This window comes from Symsagittifera roscoffensis, chromosome 4, assembly GCF_963678635.1.
Source record: "Symsagittifera roscoffensis chromosome 4, txSymRosc1.1, whole genome shotgun sequence".
NCBI lineage: Eukaryota > Metazoa > Xenacoelomorpha > Acoela > Convolutidae > Symsagittifera > Symsagittifera roscoffensis.
In genome coordinates this window covers 76,854,805-76,870,860 of record NC_087065.1, presented here as the reverse complement: position 1 = coordinate 76,870,860, position 16,056 = coordinate 76,854,805, and the positions used below count along the sequence as shown (strand labels likewise).

The window sequence follows — 16,056 nt, the reverse complement described above, 5'->3', positions numbered from 1 at the left end:
TCTCGATCGGGTTTCTTCAATCGGGTCGAAAAAACTGTCCAATTTCTTCCTCCAAGTCTCTACAAGTTACATCAGTGTTAGTTCTTCTATAAATTTAGTTTCTTGCAAACAGGCGATTAGTCAAGGTTTGAAGGATTGTTCTACACAAACATTGTAATAGGCGTTTTTGGTTTTACTTTTTAAATCTAAAGCCATAAACAACCATATTTCTTGTTTTTGACGGAACACTTTAAAACTTGCGCATGATAAAATTAATGTTTAAGACTGTAAATGACATCAAACTGCAATTTTGTGATGCAGTTTCTTCAACCTTTGATAGCCTTAACTTATGTTTTTTTTCCATTTTTTGTTTGTCATAGCAGTAAAAAACGGAAAAGAATAATAAGGGCCAACGAAACTTGTGAATCAAAAAATTGTTTTGAATCAGTTAGGGCGTTTTTCTTGTTTTATTGAGGATTTTTTCCACCTAGGTTCAAATCAAGCTGTCACAAATATTCTTTATTTTTTGCTTTTGAGAAATTTAGTTTGAAATTTATGCTATATGATACATTTCAAAATTGTTATGCTAGTCGAACTTTATACTGTTTTCACATTGAGGCAATTAAATTTCTGCAGTTTTGATTCTAATTGAGTACAAAGGAACAAACTATAGTCCATGGTTCAAAGCGATGATTTTTTTATGTCCTTGAAATGAGAAGATTGGATAGAACTTTTGCATTGTCCAGATTTTTCTATCCTGTAGGTTGCGAATTAATTCGGCTCACACAGAAAGCTAATTTTATTAGTAGTATATTTCCAGAGGCAAAAATTATCAGTTTTGAAACCTTCTGTATATCTGTAAGTGAGCGCGAAAAAGAAATGAAAAAATAATGAAAAAATTGAAATGTCAAATTTATCATTAAAAAAATATAGCAGAAACGTTAAAAGGAAATAAAATCATATAGGGTTTTGTTTTTCAAAGAGCAATGTTCATCTAAGTCGAAAAAAATATATAGTCATGTTATCAAGTTTTTGTTTTTTATAAACCACAAGTATAATCACTAAGTTTATTTTTGGTATGCTAGCGCAAACTAATTTTTCTGGTTTTTTTTTAAATCGGTCGGAATCAGGGAAGAAGCATCAAGTTTTTAAGATTAAATGTTTGGAAGATCTTGATAATAGCAGGTCCTGGTTTTCCTGGAATTTCGTTAAAAATTTGAATGTGGCTATTAAGGTCTAAAGTTCTGGTCATTTTCCCAATTTCAGTTATAATTTATCGTATATTCAACTCATTGCCTTTCTTTAAAAAAAAAACGAAAACGACATTGTTTTTAATCATAGTTTTGGACTAATGGCAGTAGTTTCATTCTTTGGGTTTTTTCACACAAAACTTTGCTCCAAACTAACAGCTTTCAATTTTTCAACCAGATGAAGAAAATGAGATCATTATTTTCAGGGTTTCGAGTGTTGATTTCAAACTTTGCGGAAACTTCATCGTAAAAGAAGACGATTGAGCCTTTTCACGAACAAAAACGCCTTGCTAAAAAAAACATTTCAGGTGTAAGATGTTCATTAAAATTATGATTGGGCAAATTGATTAATTTCAGTCAATATTTTACTCGTTACTTTGGTAATACCGCTGAACATAAAAGCGAAGAAAATCTTTTTGTACTTTGTTTTTCTAAATGGGTCATATGCCCATCAATAAAAATCATAAAAATCATTCAGGTGTTGAAAAGTCCTCCTGTAAATGTCTTAACCGAAATCAGGAACGAACAAATCACCTGTAATTTCGAAAGCGTCTGAATGTTTATTTGATTTTTTTGACAATAAATTCAGAGTGAGCGCAAAAATCTGTCGATTAATGAAATACTGGCTATATGTTTAATTTTCAGGGTTCCTGGACTCTACCTATTCAAATATTTTTGCTGATTGAATTTTTCAAAAAGTAATTTCTTCAATTTAATAAACTATTCGCTTAACAAATCAACTGTTTAACAACGTTCTTGTTTCAAAAACCAAACAATCTCCATGATTGAATACTAGATCCTGGATACTTCTGTTACATTTTTATCTGGTTCTCAGTCTAAAATTTTAGTCTGACAGCTAACGACGAGACAAAGCGTTCAAGCACAACTTTGATCACTTCATAGCTTAAACTACTGATGGATGGTAAAGGTAAGACAGGAAAGTTTTTCTTAAGATTTACCCAACTTTTATATTTTACAAAAAGCTTTAATATTTTAAGGTGACTAAAATAATTCGATTTTTTGGATTTTTTTATTAATGCCTTCTTGTTAAAAACCAAAAATATTGCTTTATAGCATTATATTCGCTGTCGACTTAAATTCTGAATAAAATTTATTAAAAGTTCCCGATATCTATTTTTTTAGTTTAATAGTTTTTTTTTTTTAAATTATGAAACAGTTTCCAGTAAAAGCTTGGCTATGGGCGTATATCATTCAATTGGCTTCAAAAACAAGTTTTTTAGCAGCAACCACCATGTGATATAAAACTATTGTTTCCACTTTTTGAAAGCATGGCGCATATACGTGATCTATTTTCAACTCTTTCAGGTTTTTGACTCATCTCAGCAACAGCCTTGAACCCAGTTTTTTATCAAACAAAATGAATTGCTTGTGATAAAATTTTCAGCGAATTTCTAGCTGCAATTATTTTTCATGAAATCTATTCTCAGAAGATTTATTGCATGGAATTGGGGAGATACGTGTTGCGCGCTTGTCAGTATCGAGACACAAGTGGCTTGCAAAAACTTTGGTGGGTACTGTGACGTAGCATTGGAACGCGCAAAGCGCCCCTTGTCATGCTCGGGAGGAAAAATTTTCCCACGAGAACTAAATTGTCTGAAAATCAAAACATGACACATTTGGTCAGTTTTTCAGAAAGACCAAAGTTTTCGTAAGAAAAAACCAACATAAGAGTGGTTTTAGTTTACGGAGAACAGCCGTTGTGCCTCTTTATTGCAAATCAACTAGAACTTTTGAGTTTTTGCGGGACTAGAAGATAATGTCTCATCGTCACATGCATCGAGCAAGCATCATACTCAGCCTAAGACCAGCGGCCGTGCCTGGGAGGCGGAGAAATTAGCACGTCTTCGTCGTTGCACAAAACTCCAAATTTTTCGTCGTTGCACAAAACTCCAAATTAAAAAATTAAAGCATTAAATCAAAAAGTTAACAATTATAACCGGTTGTTGTGCAGTAGCACAAAAAGTTTTATCCACACGTGGGCCAATTTTATTTGCCCTAGTGACTATTTCTCACAAAATGAATGTTATTCGATTGTTTCAATAGCTCGAAATTACACTACGACGCCTTTTTGAAACAATTTTAATAACGCTCCATTCACAACTCAAAGACTATAATATGATAGAAAACTCGATCCGCTTTAAAAAACTTATCTGGTACCTGATTTTGCATGGGAAAAAAAGAAAACGAAAAAAGACTAAATACAAAATTGGTTGCTTTTGTTTTTTTCTTCTGATTAATTTAGTGCGAAAATAAACATAAGCTTAATTTACCTATGAAAGTAGAAAATAATCTGGACAAAAAATTATCAATCAATTTTTTGCTGCCCAATTTTTATCTTTCTAGATGAGATATTTCTTGCAATTATAAAAGTAGTTAGTTAATTTTGTGCTATTGAAAAAGTAGCATATTACACATGACCATTTTTTTACGAATAACGGTGTCAAAAGGAACCTTTTGTCCAAAAACTATATGCTAGTTTTTTCAGCTTAGAAGTTTACAGCTTTTTCAGATATTTTTGTAATTTGTCCAAAAAATTACAGGAACCAAAAAATTTCTCAAATTAAACATGGAAAAATTCGGACAAAACTAATGTTCCACCACAAAAAGCACGGTGAAATAAGGGTAGAGAGCTGACGTGTCTTGAAACTGAAGCGTTTCGAGGCCATGTCTTAAGATTTAAATGTAAGTTGTCAATTTGTATCTAAGTGCTTTGAACCTCAAAAAAAAAGTATTTTTCTGATAAGTTAACAAAAAACCAAACCTTTTAAACTTTTAATGTTGCTTGATGCAATACAATATTCGGTTTTGACATAGCATCAAAACTGTAGTTATTTGCACGATATTTAGAAGTTACGTAAGCCTATAAATTTTTTGTGTTGAAGTAGGCTTGTTCAGTTAGCCTTTTTTTAAAATGCATAAAATGGCAATTCCAAAATAAACCCCACAATACATTCAAGCAAAAACAGTTTAAGAACAAAATTGAAGCAAAACTTAAAAAAAAATCTTGATAATTTTCCTGATTGTCCCTGATATCATATGATGATTTCCAAATAATTTTCTCCTTTTTCAAAATTTTGAACCTTTTTTGAACTTTCCAGCATGATGATGATATCCAGCATCCAGCGGTAGAATCTCAGTGATATTTTGGATCAATTTATTTGATTGAATGTCCAGAACAAAAGTTCATTCTCGAAAGTCTTTGTTTCGGCGACAATTACAACAAAACTTCTCGTGTCAGAGCGAAGCCCTGAATGTTCTAATTTTCTTTTAAGGTTTATGGAGCAGTAATAAAATTTATAAAAAAAAATAAATTTAATAAAATAAAATGAAATTTTTTTTTCTAAAATTTGAAATTTTTTATGAAAATCATCTCACCACACGCCATCTAAAAAACAAAAGGATCGATTTCGCTCTTTGTAACAAATCAATTATGACAAATAAGCTTCGTTCAGCCAATTTGAAACAATTTTTAAGGCGGATTAAATCTCCACTTACGCGTTAATAGCACGAAATATATCGCGCGTTAATTGTCCCAAATTGGCCAAAACGATAATTTTAAAACCCCCATAACTTTACGTCAATGATCACAGGTGAATTTTTTTCAAATTTAAGCTCAAGACAAGAATATCTTTTGAATGAGACTTTATAAAATTCCGTCAAAAATGGCTAGTTAAGAAGCCGAAATTTGTCTGAAGAAGAAAAAACCCATCCCGAGCACAAATATTCCGTTACTTTTGTATCGAAAGTCGAAGCAAAAACTCCGGAAAAATTTTATTACCTGTTTTTTATTCTGGCCACAATTGCAATAATCTGGTTTACAATTTACAGTTTTCGGGATGTCTTTTGCGGATACTTGATCATTGAAAATTTTTGTATCTTATCGTAATGAGCATAATTTGAAGCCAAACTTTGTTAATGTTACGTGAAAAATAAACGAAACGCTCAAAATGAGAAAAACTGTAAAAGTTATTCCAAAACAAAGGATAATATGCCAAACTTTTTTCATTTTTAGAAAAAGCTTTAACTAGCTGTATAACTGTTTGAGGTCCGGTAATCAACCTGGTAAAGGAAATTCTACATCTTAAATTTAAAGTTTTATTCAAATTTCTTGGGTCGTAAGAGAAAAACGCAATGAAAAAATGTTGCAATTAGAGTCAGTTTTTTTAGCCTATTGAAACACTCAGCCAATGCACAGAAAGCAGATTCTATAACTGTATTACGCATTTGTTAAAAAGACAGACTAATTAAGTTTGGAAAAAGAGTCTTGCCAATTCAGAGTTTGGGGCCTTAATTGAAAGAAAAGAAAAGGATTCATTAAAATGTATAGTTCTAATTTTCTTATGAAAACGAGCAGCGAAAAAGCAAAGAAGTCAGTTAAAATCATTTTGTTCTCTTTTCTGTCCAATTATTTGACCAATATTGAGAAATTTTGCTCATTACAACCGTTGTATTCATTTCCAAATTATTAATTTCTTACGTTTGTATTTTTATTGATCTACCAAGAGCTTGGTTGGTTTCAAATTTCCTGTGCTACTAAAAAACGGAATAAGAAAATATTTAGAGTTCTTTCCTATTACATTTTAGCCCTCCACTTAAGAGAAGAATCTAAAACACAAAAATTTCCCTTTGATGAAAGGCCAAAAGTTTTCTTTGATTTCTAGCTGCTTAGTCATTTGTGGTCTGGTAAGCAGATTTAAGTCCTAATTTTTTTGTTCCGACTTTCGTAACAAAAGTAACGGAATATTTGGGCTCGGGTTGATTTTCTTTTCTTCGGACAAATTTCGACTTTTTAACCAGCCAGTTTTGACAAAATTTTCTTACATCATTCAAAAGGCATTGTTGTGCTGAGCTTAAATTTGAAAAAATATTTCACCTGTGATTTTTTAAAATTAAGTTATGGGTGTTTCAAGATAGTCATTTTGGCCAATTTGGGACAATTAACGCGCGACATAATTTGCGCTATTAACGTGTAAGCGGAGATTTAATCCGTCTTGGAAGTCGTTCCAAATTGGTTGAAAGAAACTTCTTTGCCATAATTGATTGGCTAGTAGGAGCGAAACTTATCACTTTGTACTATATATATATGTGGGGATGATGTTCACAAAAATCTCGAATTTTATTTTTTTTAAATTTCATTTCGTTTTAAATACATTCAATTTTTTCAGGTTATTATTGCTCCCTAGACCTTAAAAGGTAGTCGGAACATGCTTCACCCTGATTGGAGCAGTCTTTTTGATTCTAAGAGTTTTTTCAACTCCAAATCTAAATCAGATTTTGGAGAAGTTGATTCTTTCAATCTTCGAAAATATAAAAGTCGGATCTGATGGTGATCTCTATCAATGATCCAGAACTGCAAAATTTGTTCACTTTTGAATTTAGGAATACAGGTTGCTCAGAATTGTTCATATTTGATCTGTACTACAATTCTGCAATTCCAAATTTTAGTGTTTTGATACTGGAACAGTACTGATTGACTCTGCGACTTCAAGCCATGTACTCTGTTTAACTTATTTTAACTTGCGAGAGTAAGTGTATTGTAATCGCGGACAGACTTTTCCCGCAAGCAACTTTGGTTACAAAAGTTTCTCTATGATTGAACCTTCTAACTTCCAGGCCCTTTTCAATTGGTTTAGAATTCATGCTGTTGTCATTGCGCCCGAAATTTTTTGGGTGCAAGGAGAACATGGATTTTTTTGTTTTGTAAACATTTTCCTTTGTGGATACAAAAGATTTTTATTTGGCCCTGTGTTTTGTGAATAAGGAAACCCTGACTTAGGCTATTTTCCTTTTTCGCGTGAAAGTTTTATTTGGCATCGATAGTTTTGCTTTACGTTTTGATGCAATATTCATTTTTGTCAATACAATGTTAAACATTTATTTGAGTTCAAATAAGTTCAGGTTGGCTGAGGTATAAAAGCTGAGAGCTTTAAACCTCAACAACTCAAGTTTTTTTATGACAACATTTTCTTTTTTGTTTTCGGCTCAATGGGGTTTCTACCCATGAACCGAATTGTCTATTTCATTGCCGATTTAAAGCCAGTGATTGCAGTTCTTGGCAGTTTTTCTGAAAGTCGGTTTTGCATTAACCAAAAAAAAACATTTTTTCAATGTCTCGCTAACTTTTTTCTTCGATTTAGTTATTTGTATTCATTTTTTTCTAGCCTACAATGCTAAATAAACTCCGCCTCGCCTCTGTGTTCAAAAAATTTCCTTACGATACAAACAAGTTGATGCAAAATTTGGACCAATTTAATTAGTTATGGAGCTCTGTGCAATTAATTAGCCTATGAAAAGAAAAGCCGTTATGAAGTGCATAAAACTAATAGTTGTTAAAACGATGATCTCCGAACTTGTTCGAAGGACAACATGTAAAGTATTTATTAACTAACATTTTTCCAAATCAAACTCAGAGTTGCAATCCGAGAGGGGACCTCACACGGCATTTATTTGAGCCCTATTTAAAAACTGGGGTGGGTGTTCTTAACTTGGGGTGCTCAGAGGGGAAAATGTTAGCTTGATCCCGAAAAATGTTTGTTCAGACATTTTATGATACGTTGTGGTATTTTAGTCAGTTTTTGAACCACTGAAACATTTCAGGTCACTGTGCCACTTTATCGATTATTCCGTTTGGTAGCAAGGCATCGAAAAAAACTTAGTTCCTTTTTTTTCAAATGTAGAGAGGGTGACATGTTTATTTCATTGATAATAGTGGAGGGGTGAGAACAGTCAAAAGCATTAACCCACTTAGAAGACACCCTTTCTAATTTGAAAACCATCTTCAAATTTGTGTCACCTTTCAGATCCGAAGTGCTTTCATTCAGTTAATGCCTAAAGTGTCTTATTTTTAACCCTCTGCCATTTAGTCTTCTTCATTTCCATTAGCAATTTTGACTGCATTGGAACATCCCCAGTCTCAAAACTTCACAGTAATAAAATTATCTCCCCTTATTTCCAAACGCGGACACTTTAAAAGTCAAAAGTTAAAAGGGATACTAAAAATCAGACAGATAAGCTAAAAAAAGTGATATTTGCCACGCTATTTATAAACTTTATTATCTTTATTTTTGCCCAGCCCACGTGACAATAAACAAATTGTTTTTATTTTAGTGACTTTTTGTGGCTTGCTATAGATTTTCTAGCTCCAAATTTAGGAGTAAACCCAATTTTTGTTCACCTTTTTCTTGGACGCGTTTTGGTTCCTTTGTTGGGGATTATTGAATTGGACTTAGCGTTGTTGGCAGATTTTGTTTTTTGATTCTTTTGATCCCTTTTGAAGCCTTCCTTCCTCGTTCAGAGGATAATATCTTTTGATTCATCAAGTTTTAATAAAATTCAGAGCTGCTCATAAAAACCGATCAAAACCGCATATTTAGGGTGAGTTTATTTTGGTTTCGTAGAACATTAACCTTTTCCTTTTCCCCAACTAAAACCTGCTCAACGAAGTTATTTCAGTATAATAAACAGGCCTAATCATTCAGTTAGAACATCTGATATTTATACTTAACTTTGAAAAAACAATAATTTTATCATAAATTTTGTGCGTATATGCCGTTTGTGGGTGCTGGGCGGTGAAATTGCCATTTTATTGGCGTTGTTTAAAATTTACGATCTACTCGTTTTGACTCGTTTAGCGGTGCTCACCGTTTGTTTCGGCCGTGCTCGAGATATGTTTTGATTTTTTTTTCACTGGAGTGCCGACATTGTGCTCGACTTTGAAAGTCGAAATATAAAGTGATCACCTCGGCCCGGGAGGGTACTTTAATCATGTGGGAGTGAACGATGACACAAGTTTCCCTCTTTACAACCGTAGGGACTATTTGCCTTTTATATAACATGAAGTCAGCTTCTTCAGTGTTGTTACCTCATTAAAATGTATAGGGTTCAACTGTGGACTCATCTGTTTTTACTGGAATCACTAGACTGTAAAAATAACGATCCGGGTGTGACTTACTTTGCTTTAATGTTAGAAGAATTGCGCTCTTTTTGACCCCTCCTTTTTTATTTTTTCTTCAGGGTTCAAAAAACGCAAAAGCTTTTGTTGATGTGCATTAGAAAAAAAAACTACCGACTGAAACTATGAAACAGAAACACCACCCTAGAAAAGAAATGTTTTTAAGCAGTATAAATTGTCGACCACATGTGCAGATAAACGAACTAATCGAGAACTTGCATGAAAAAGACGAACACTGCGAGTCAAGAATCAGAAATGAAATCAATTGTGAGATTTGAACGCAAAATTTTTACATATTGGAAAAACTTTCGAAACTTTATTTAGGTTGATCCAGTTCGTCTTAAGTTTTTGCAATTGATAAAGTGTCCCTTTGTAACAGCTAAATCTACTTATTTACAATTGGTAAAAGAATAAAAAGTAAATAATGAGTTAATCTCAAAGTTGGAGCATTAAAAAGTGACACTGAAATTATCTCCGTCGGAGAAAATCAATACGTCAAGTTCAAGTATGAGGACCTGTTAAATAAATAGGATGCTATAGTAAAAGATAAAAATAACAAATCACAACAGCAATTTGAACATTTTGAAGTGTCAACACAAAATTAATTTTGAGGCGTGACTCCTTCAAAAAGAATTATATATTCACTTTTTGAGAAATCTCAGGGTAGTTTGGCCCTAATAACGGACAGAACAAAGAGCAGAAGCATTTGTAAATCAAGGTTTATTTGGTTAGATAACTAGTAGCGGATTTAGAGGGAGGTTGGACACCCCCTTTCAGGGATTCCACCCCTTGACTACCGTCCCCCCTTTGCTACTACTTTATGACCTCTATTTTTGGCTGGCTGGCCTTAAAAGTTTTTTGAAATAGCCTTTGGCGTCAATTTATACTGATTTTGAGGGCAGCTTGGGCCAGAAACCGAAATTTTGCGGTCAAAACTGTCCAAAAAGTGCCTAAAAATTCCTTTTTGAGCAGTTTTTTCGGAAAATTGGCCAAGTCAGAGTCTTTACTAGAACTCAGAAAAAGTCGCCCAAGAAAAAGTTGTTCTAAAATATCAACAAATTTTTTTGAAAATTTTCACTTTGCGCAAATACTATGCCCGCCACTGTAGATAACTTTGTTTCAATTGAGTACGCGACATTAATTTGTCACGTGTTCAGTTGTATTTTTATTCAGTCAAATTGTGTTGATCGAGTCAAAAAAATTTTTTAATTTGAAGTAATTGACCATTAAATATATTGACTCCTTGAGTTCAAATATAATAAGATATTTTTGATCCAATCATTCTTTGTTAAGTTCTGGGGGCTTGAAAAGTGCCAATTTGACCATATTTTGGGCTATGTTATGCGTGCTGTGAAATTGTCATTCAATATGTTTAAAATTTGGTGCGAGCTATTTAAGCGTGGCGAATTAACCAGCACTAAAAATTGTTCCAAACTGAATAGAGGCAAGATAATCAGTCGTATTACTTTCTCATTACTCAAACTTTTTTACTTGATGTTTGATGTTGTCAAAAATGTTTAGTTTGAGAGGCAGCGGATATACCAGCTTTGCCTTGATATACCAGCAGTGATGCTTCTCATCATAACAACTTTTTTTTTGGCAATTTGAAAAAAGTGCTCTTAGCTTTTAAAGTGATAAACAACGCAATTGCAATGCTTTGATCAAATTTTTGTTTGCGAAATAGGCTAAGCTATACCCAAAATTTTTGAAGAAATCTAAATGCAAAATTCATTTCTATTCTTGTTTCTAATGCTATATTCTAATGCTTGAATGAGCAAGTTTTAAAAAGACCGTTTGTCGTGGAGTGAAAACTTAAAAGTTTCATACTACATTCCAATTTTTTGTTTTTAAAAAACTATTGTCGATTTTTTGTTACAAAAACAGGGCGTTGATATGAGATCAAAAAAATTTAAAGTGATAACTTTTTTGTAACATTCAAGGTAGCCTTGAAAAGAAAAAAATCAGAGAGAAACGTTTTGTCTTCTGGAAGAATTTTTTGTCAATACTGGATCTCACAGTTTTTTGCTAAAAAATATTTAGAGAGTGAATCAGTTCAAACGCTTTTTTTCTCATTGCAATTTTGCAAATGCCCATTGAAGAGTATATTCCTGTTTCGATCAATGGAGTAGCTTATGGGTAAATTGATTGTTCTTTAAGGTTCTTTCAGGACGAAGATTTTTCACTCCTCTCCCGGTATTTAAGAATAAACGAATACCCATCCTATAGATTGATTGGACCCTTAGGCTTAGGTCTCAATCTTTGCTGACATATTCGAGAAATGAACATCGTTGAAATCGTTTTTGAAATTTTTCCTTTAAGTAGTTTAATAAATTATATGCTAAAAATCGAAATTATAGACACAAAATCTGTAGAAATGGGATGAAGCTTAGGCTTCATCTTTTGATGAGTCGATTGTCACTTCTGGTTTTTCAAAAATGTCTTTTTTGAATCTATTTTAGGAGTGAACCTTGTTTAAAGGATATAATTTTCCTTGCAAATTCTCATGTTCCTGTTTCGGTTAATTGGGTAGCTTATGGCTAAATTGATCTTTTAAGGTATTTTCAGGACGAAATTTATTCCCTTCCCTCCAAAATTTAAAAAAATAATGGAATCGCTAGGATATTTTTAATCGCTTAGCTACCAATCGTCGCTTAAATTATTCGAAAATTGAAGCATCATTAAAACTTTTTGAGAATTTATCATGAAAATTTATTGATCTATGCTAGATATCTAAAATAATGGCACCAAATCTGTAGTATTGACTTGAAAATTCACTCGCTCTGTTTATCACGTTTTCATGTTTTCAGTTTAACCGCCACAAAATTTTTTGCCGGCGAAATGATCGTATATCATTTTGCATTTGAAAATAGGGGCAAAGCGAATTGAGCTGAGAATTGTGATAGCCTTTTCCCATTAAACCTCAGATATATTCTGAGCTGCACTTGTGAAAAACAATACCAAATCGAGTTATGCTCCGACCTCTGTGAAAAATCACCAAACCATCACGCGAATGTACTCTATATGCTTATAATAAAGCTGCGTATTTGACCAACAAAATTATTTTTAATATTACGCTTACAACAAATGTTCTGGTGGTTCTTATTTTTAATACTTCAGCCTTTGTCTAAAAACGCCCAATCATTTTCAATTACAAGGTGATTGAATTTGAAAACCTTATCTGGATGTTGTTTCCATTAAAAAATATATCTTTCGTTTCAATTAAATTAATGTTTTCGCTTTCGACTTCGTTTCCATGACAATTTTATCTTCTCAATAAAAGAATTTCCATTAAGCTAGAGGAAATCTTTTAGACAAAAAAAGCAGAAACGGCTATAAAAATTCCGGAAGTTAATTGTTTGCTTACAGTAAGAAAACAGAAGTTTCAGGGTTTTTTGATAAACAAACAATTATTTTTTGTTATATTGCCGTCTTTTGAAGCAGAAATTAAAAGGTAAGATTTGCTTTTGTCAGTGCAAGTGTCACTTCACTCACTACTTTCATGTGCAAACTATCTCGTGTCATGTAATCCTATTCTAACAAAGACCATTTCTAGTTGGATTCTTCCTCACAACAAAAATTGAAATTCAACTGAAAAGTTGCATCTGTAAATAAGTTTCAAGATGAGTAAAAAAATTTCATCTCGTTTTGGTCCCTTTTAAAAATATATATAATCATTTCACTCCGTATTTTTGTATGCCGATCCATTGAGATATTTGAGATATAGCAGCTCAACCTGAAAGAATCAAACCCTTTTCAATTTCATTTTATAATTTTTTTTTGAATTAGGCTAATCAGCATTGATGTTTTTGCAGTTTTGCCAAGTAAAAATTCCTTAAACAAAACGAAATTTTTCCGGCCAATTTTTATCTTTGAGAAAAGATGTTGGGTTACGGTTTGATTGACCTTAGACAAAGCCAGTTTTGAGAAAACATTCTTCGGTCATGTTTTTCTCCTGGATGATGATTGAATTTCTGAAAAAAAACACTTAGAGAAAATTTTAAAGGGTTGAGGGTTTCAGAAAGCAATTGCGATCTTATTTCATTTCTTCGGACAAAACTTTTATTTCTATAAAATTGTTGCTTCTGTAAGTTTATAGAATACAGAGTTATTTAGGCCAAATTTTTTGGCTTTTAAGGAATGTCGAGCTCAACAACACTTTGACAGGAGTAAGGACTCTGGAAAGGCGTTGAATTTTTTTAAAGTCAAAACATTATTTTTTTTGACGCAATGATAAAAACTCCAAAAAACGGCGCTAACAAAAAATTGTTGGTTAAATAATTGAATTTAATAAACAAAAAAGTTAGTCATAAAATTTCACACTTGTGAAGCAAACATTTCACACGTCTAAACACAACAACCAAAAATTTGTAATCTGACAAAACCATCAGTTTAAGTGGCAAAAAACTCGCAGGTTAACTGCACTTAGAAACTTTCCTCGAAAACTAATTTGGAATCCCACCCATAATTATATGAAAGGTTGTAACCTTTCTGTACGACTTTAAAACTTCTTTTCCAAAATTTTGAGTGTTTGTAAACCGCGGTCTGTTTTTAATATACTTTCAAATTTCAATTCTTCTAATCATTTGAAAACATAAATAATTGTTCAGGCTCACCACCCAACAAGCAATTTGATTTTTTTTTGTTAAATTACAGTGTCTGAACTATGTTATCAAAAAACTGTTGTTTGTGCGTAGAGATGATTTTGCGACTAAAAAATTTAACTAAAAAAAAACTTTTACCGATTTTTCGGATTTTTTTTTGTGAAAAAAAATGTTAGTCAAATGATTTTCATAGCATGAAACTGTTTGAATAACACTTTTTACGGTATTTTTTTTTGGAGTTTTTAACCTCTAAAATTAGTTTTAGTAGCAGTATATGTTGTGTATCAACTATGAACGTCCTCATATTTAATTTTAAAAAAAATTTGTTGCAGAATCAAAGGCTGTTTATGTGAAATGATTCCAGTCAATCATTTTCCATTTTTTAATAGGTTTTAATTATGAAACTGTATAAATGGCACTTTTTTATGTAGAGGTCAACCCGAGAGTATGATTATGCAAGGATTATTTCATTCATCTCTTCCATTTCTCCGGAAACTGAATTAACAGCTGCTAACTGAATTTTGTTGTAAGAATTATTGGGATTATTTGAAAATACCAATTCAATCAAATTGTTGCCCGCGATTCCCATTTTTCTCCCGCGGTGCTCATAAATTTAAGCCGAAAGTAAACTCAAATTTTAATTGCAGAGACCGGATTTTAAACCGCAATAGTCTGGAAATGAAATTGTAAGAAGCGTAAAAAGAATCGCAAAATTTTGGACGCAGCAGAAAGACTGGAAATGAAGTCGCAAAAATCTGATCATACAGCATGAAAAATTTATTCATTCCAAGTTTAGATCGCGAAAGTCTGAGAAAATTACAATTTTTCTATAATAGAATCAAGAAAATTTTGACAGAATTCTAGCGATGCACTCAGGCCAGAATATGCAATGAATAACTGATTAAATGTAATTTTGCTGTCTTGTGAAGCAGAAGTTATTAAGTAAGAATTTTTTTATCCGTGCAGTTGAACCAATTTTTATATGCAATTTCTCGCGGGTCATTAAACTTTATTCTGATAAACGCAATGACTAATGGGTTGTTCCTTATAACAGCAAAGATCAAAGTTCAAACTGGAAAATTGCGTCAATTTTTGACAAGTAAAGTGCTACACAAACTTATTTTTAGATGAGGTACGTTTTTTAAATTATCTTTTTTCTAAAAATGTTGACAACGACAACTCAGATTTTGGTCCGTTTTTAAAACTGAATAATTGGCTTCACGTCATTTCATTAGTAAGCCCCATCCTTGGATGTAGTATTTCAAAAAAGTAGATCAATTTAAAAGGATCAAACCATTTTCAATTTGATTTTGTGAATATTTGATGAAACTAATCAGCCCTAATGTTTTTTGGAGTTTTGGCAACTAAGAACTTTTACAATGAAATTTATTCCGCCGCTTAATTTATTTCTGTGAAATGTAAGAATGCTGATTTAATTTTTGATATGCCAAAGTTCTTTGGCTCCGACTTTCGTAACGAAAGTAATGGAATATTTGTGCTCGGGCTGGGTTTTTTTTTCTTCAGACAAATTTCGACTTTTTAACTAGCCATTTTAAACGAAATTTTTTATAACGTTTAAAAGGTATTGTTGTCCTGAGTTTTAATTTGAATAGATATTGCACCTGATATTATTTGTTGTAAAGTTACGGAGGTTTAAAGATTGCCATTTAGGCCAATTTGTGACAATTAACGCGCGATATTTTTCGCGCTAATAACGCGTAAACGGAGATTTAATCCGCCTTAGAAATCGTTCCAAATTGGTTGGAAAAAGCTTATATGCCATAATTGATTTGTTACAAGGAGCGAAACTTATCCTTTTGAACTTTATATGGCGTGCGGTTTTTTTTACAAAAATTATCAAATTTTAGAAAAACAATTTTCATTATATTGAATAACATTTAATTTTTTTGTTTAGTACTGCTCCATAAACATTAAAAAGCAGTCGGTTTGCATTTGGGTATATAAAGCCATATACAAACTTTGAGAACATTCCATCGGTCATTCTCTTTCAAACATTAATTGTATTTATCAGCTAAAAATTGATATCTCTAAAAAGTAATAAGGGGGACCTTTTGCTTTGGCAGGGTATTTAATCCCTGAGCAAACGGCGTCCAATTCTACCCCATGAGTACGCTCCCACCAAAAAATATTTGTTATATATGTTTTCAAAAATAAGCGCTTTTGTTTTTCAATTTTAAAATTTGTTTTTGAAACTAAAAATTGCGGTTTTCCAAACTACTCCGGCCTGTTACTG

General features: G+C 32.3%; 2 protein-coding genes across 5 annotated transcripts in view; one reads left to right on the top strand and one right to left on the bottom strand.

The window, feature by feature from the left end:
- The window catches only part of LOC134843974 (unconventional myosin-XVIIIa-like), a 319,060-nt gene that overhangs the window by 250,557 nt on the left and 52,447 nt on the right, over nucleotides 1-16,056 (bottom strand). The window lies entirely within an intron of this gene.
- The window catches only part of LOC134843976 (potassium channel subfamily T member 1-like), a 154,575-nt gene continuing 140,245 nt past the window's right edge, over nucleotides 1,727-16,056 (top strand). Inside the window, exon 1 of one of the 4 annotated variants that reach the window (XM_063860386.1) lies at nucleotides 1,727-2,157. In XM_063860386.1, coding sequence (XP_063716456.1) covers nucleotides 2,145-2,157 — 13 coding nt within the window. In that variant the 5' untranslated portion in view covers nucleotides 1,727-2,144. Of the gene's footprint in view, nucleotides 2,158-12,120; nucleotides 12,653-16,056 lie in introns of those variants that run through there. The other 3 variants (XM_063860387.1, XM_063860382.1, XM_063860381.1) reach the window with 3 other exon arrangements.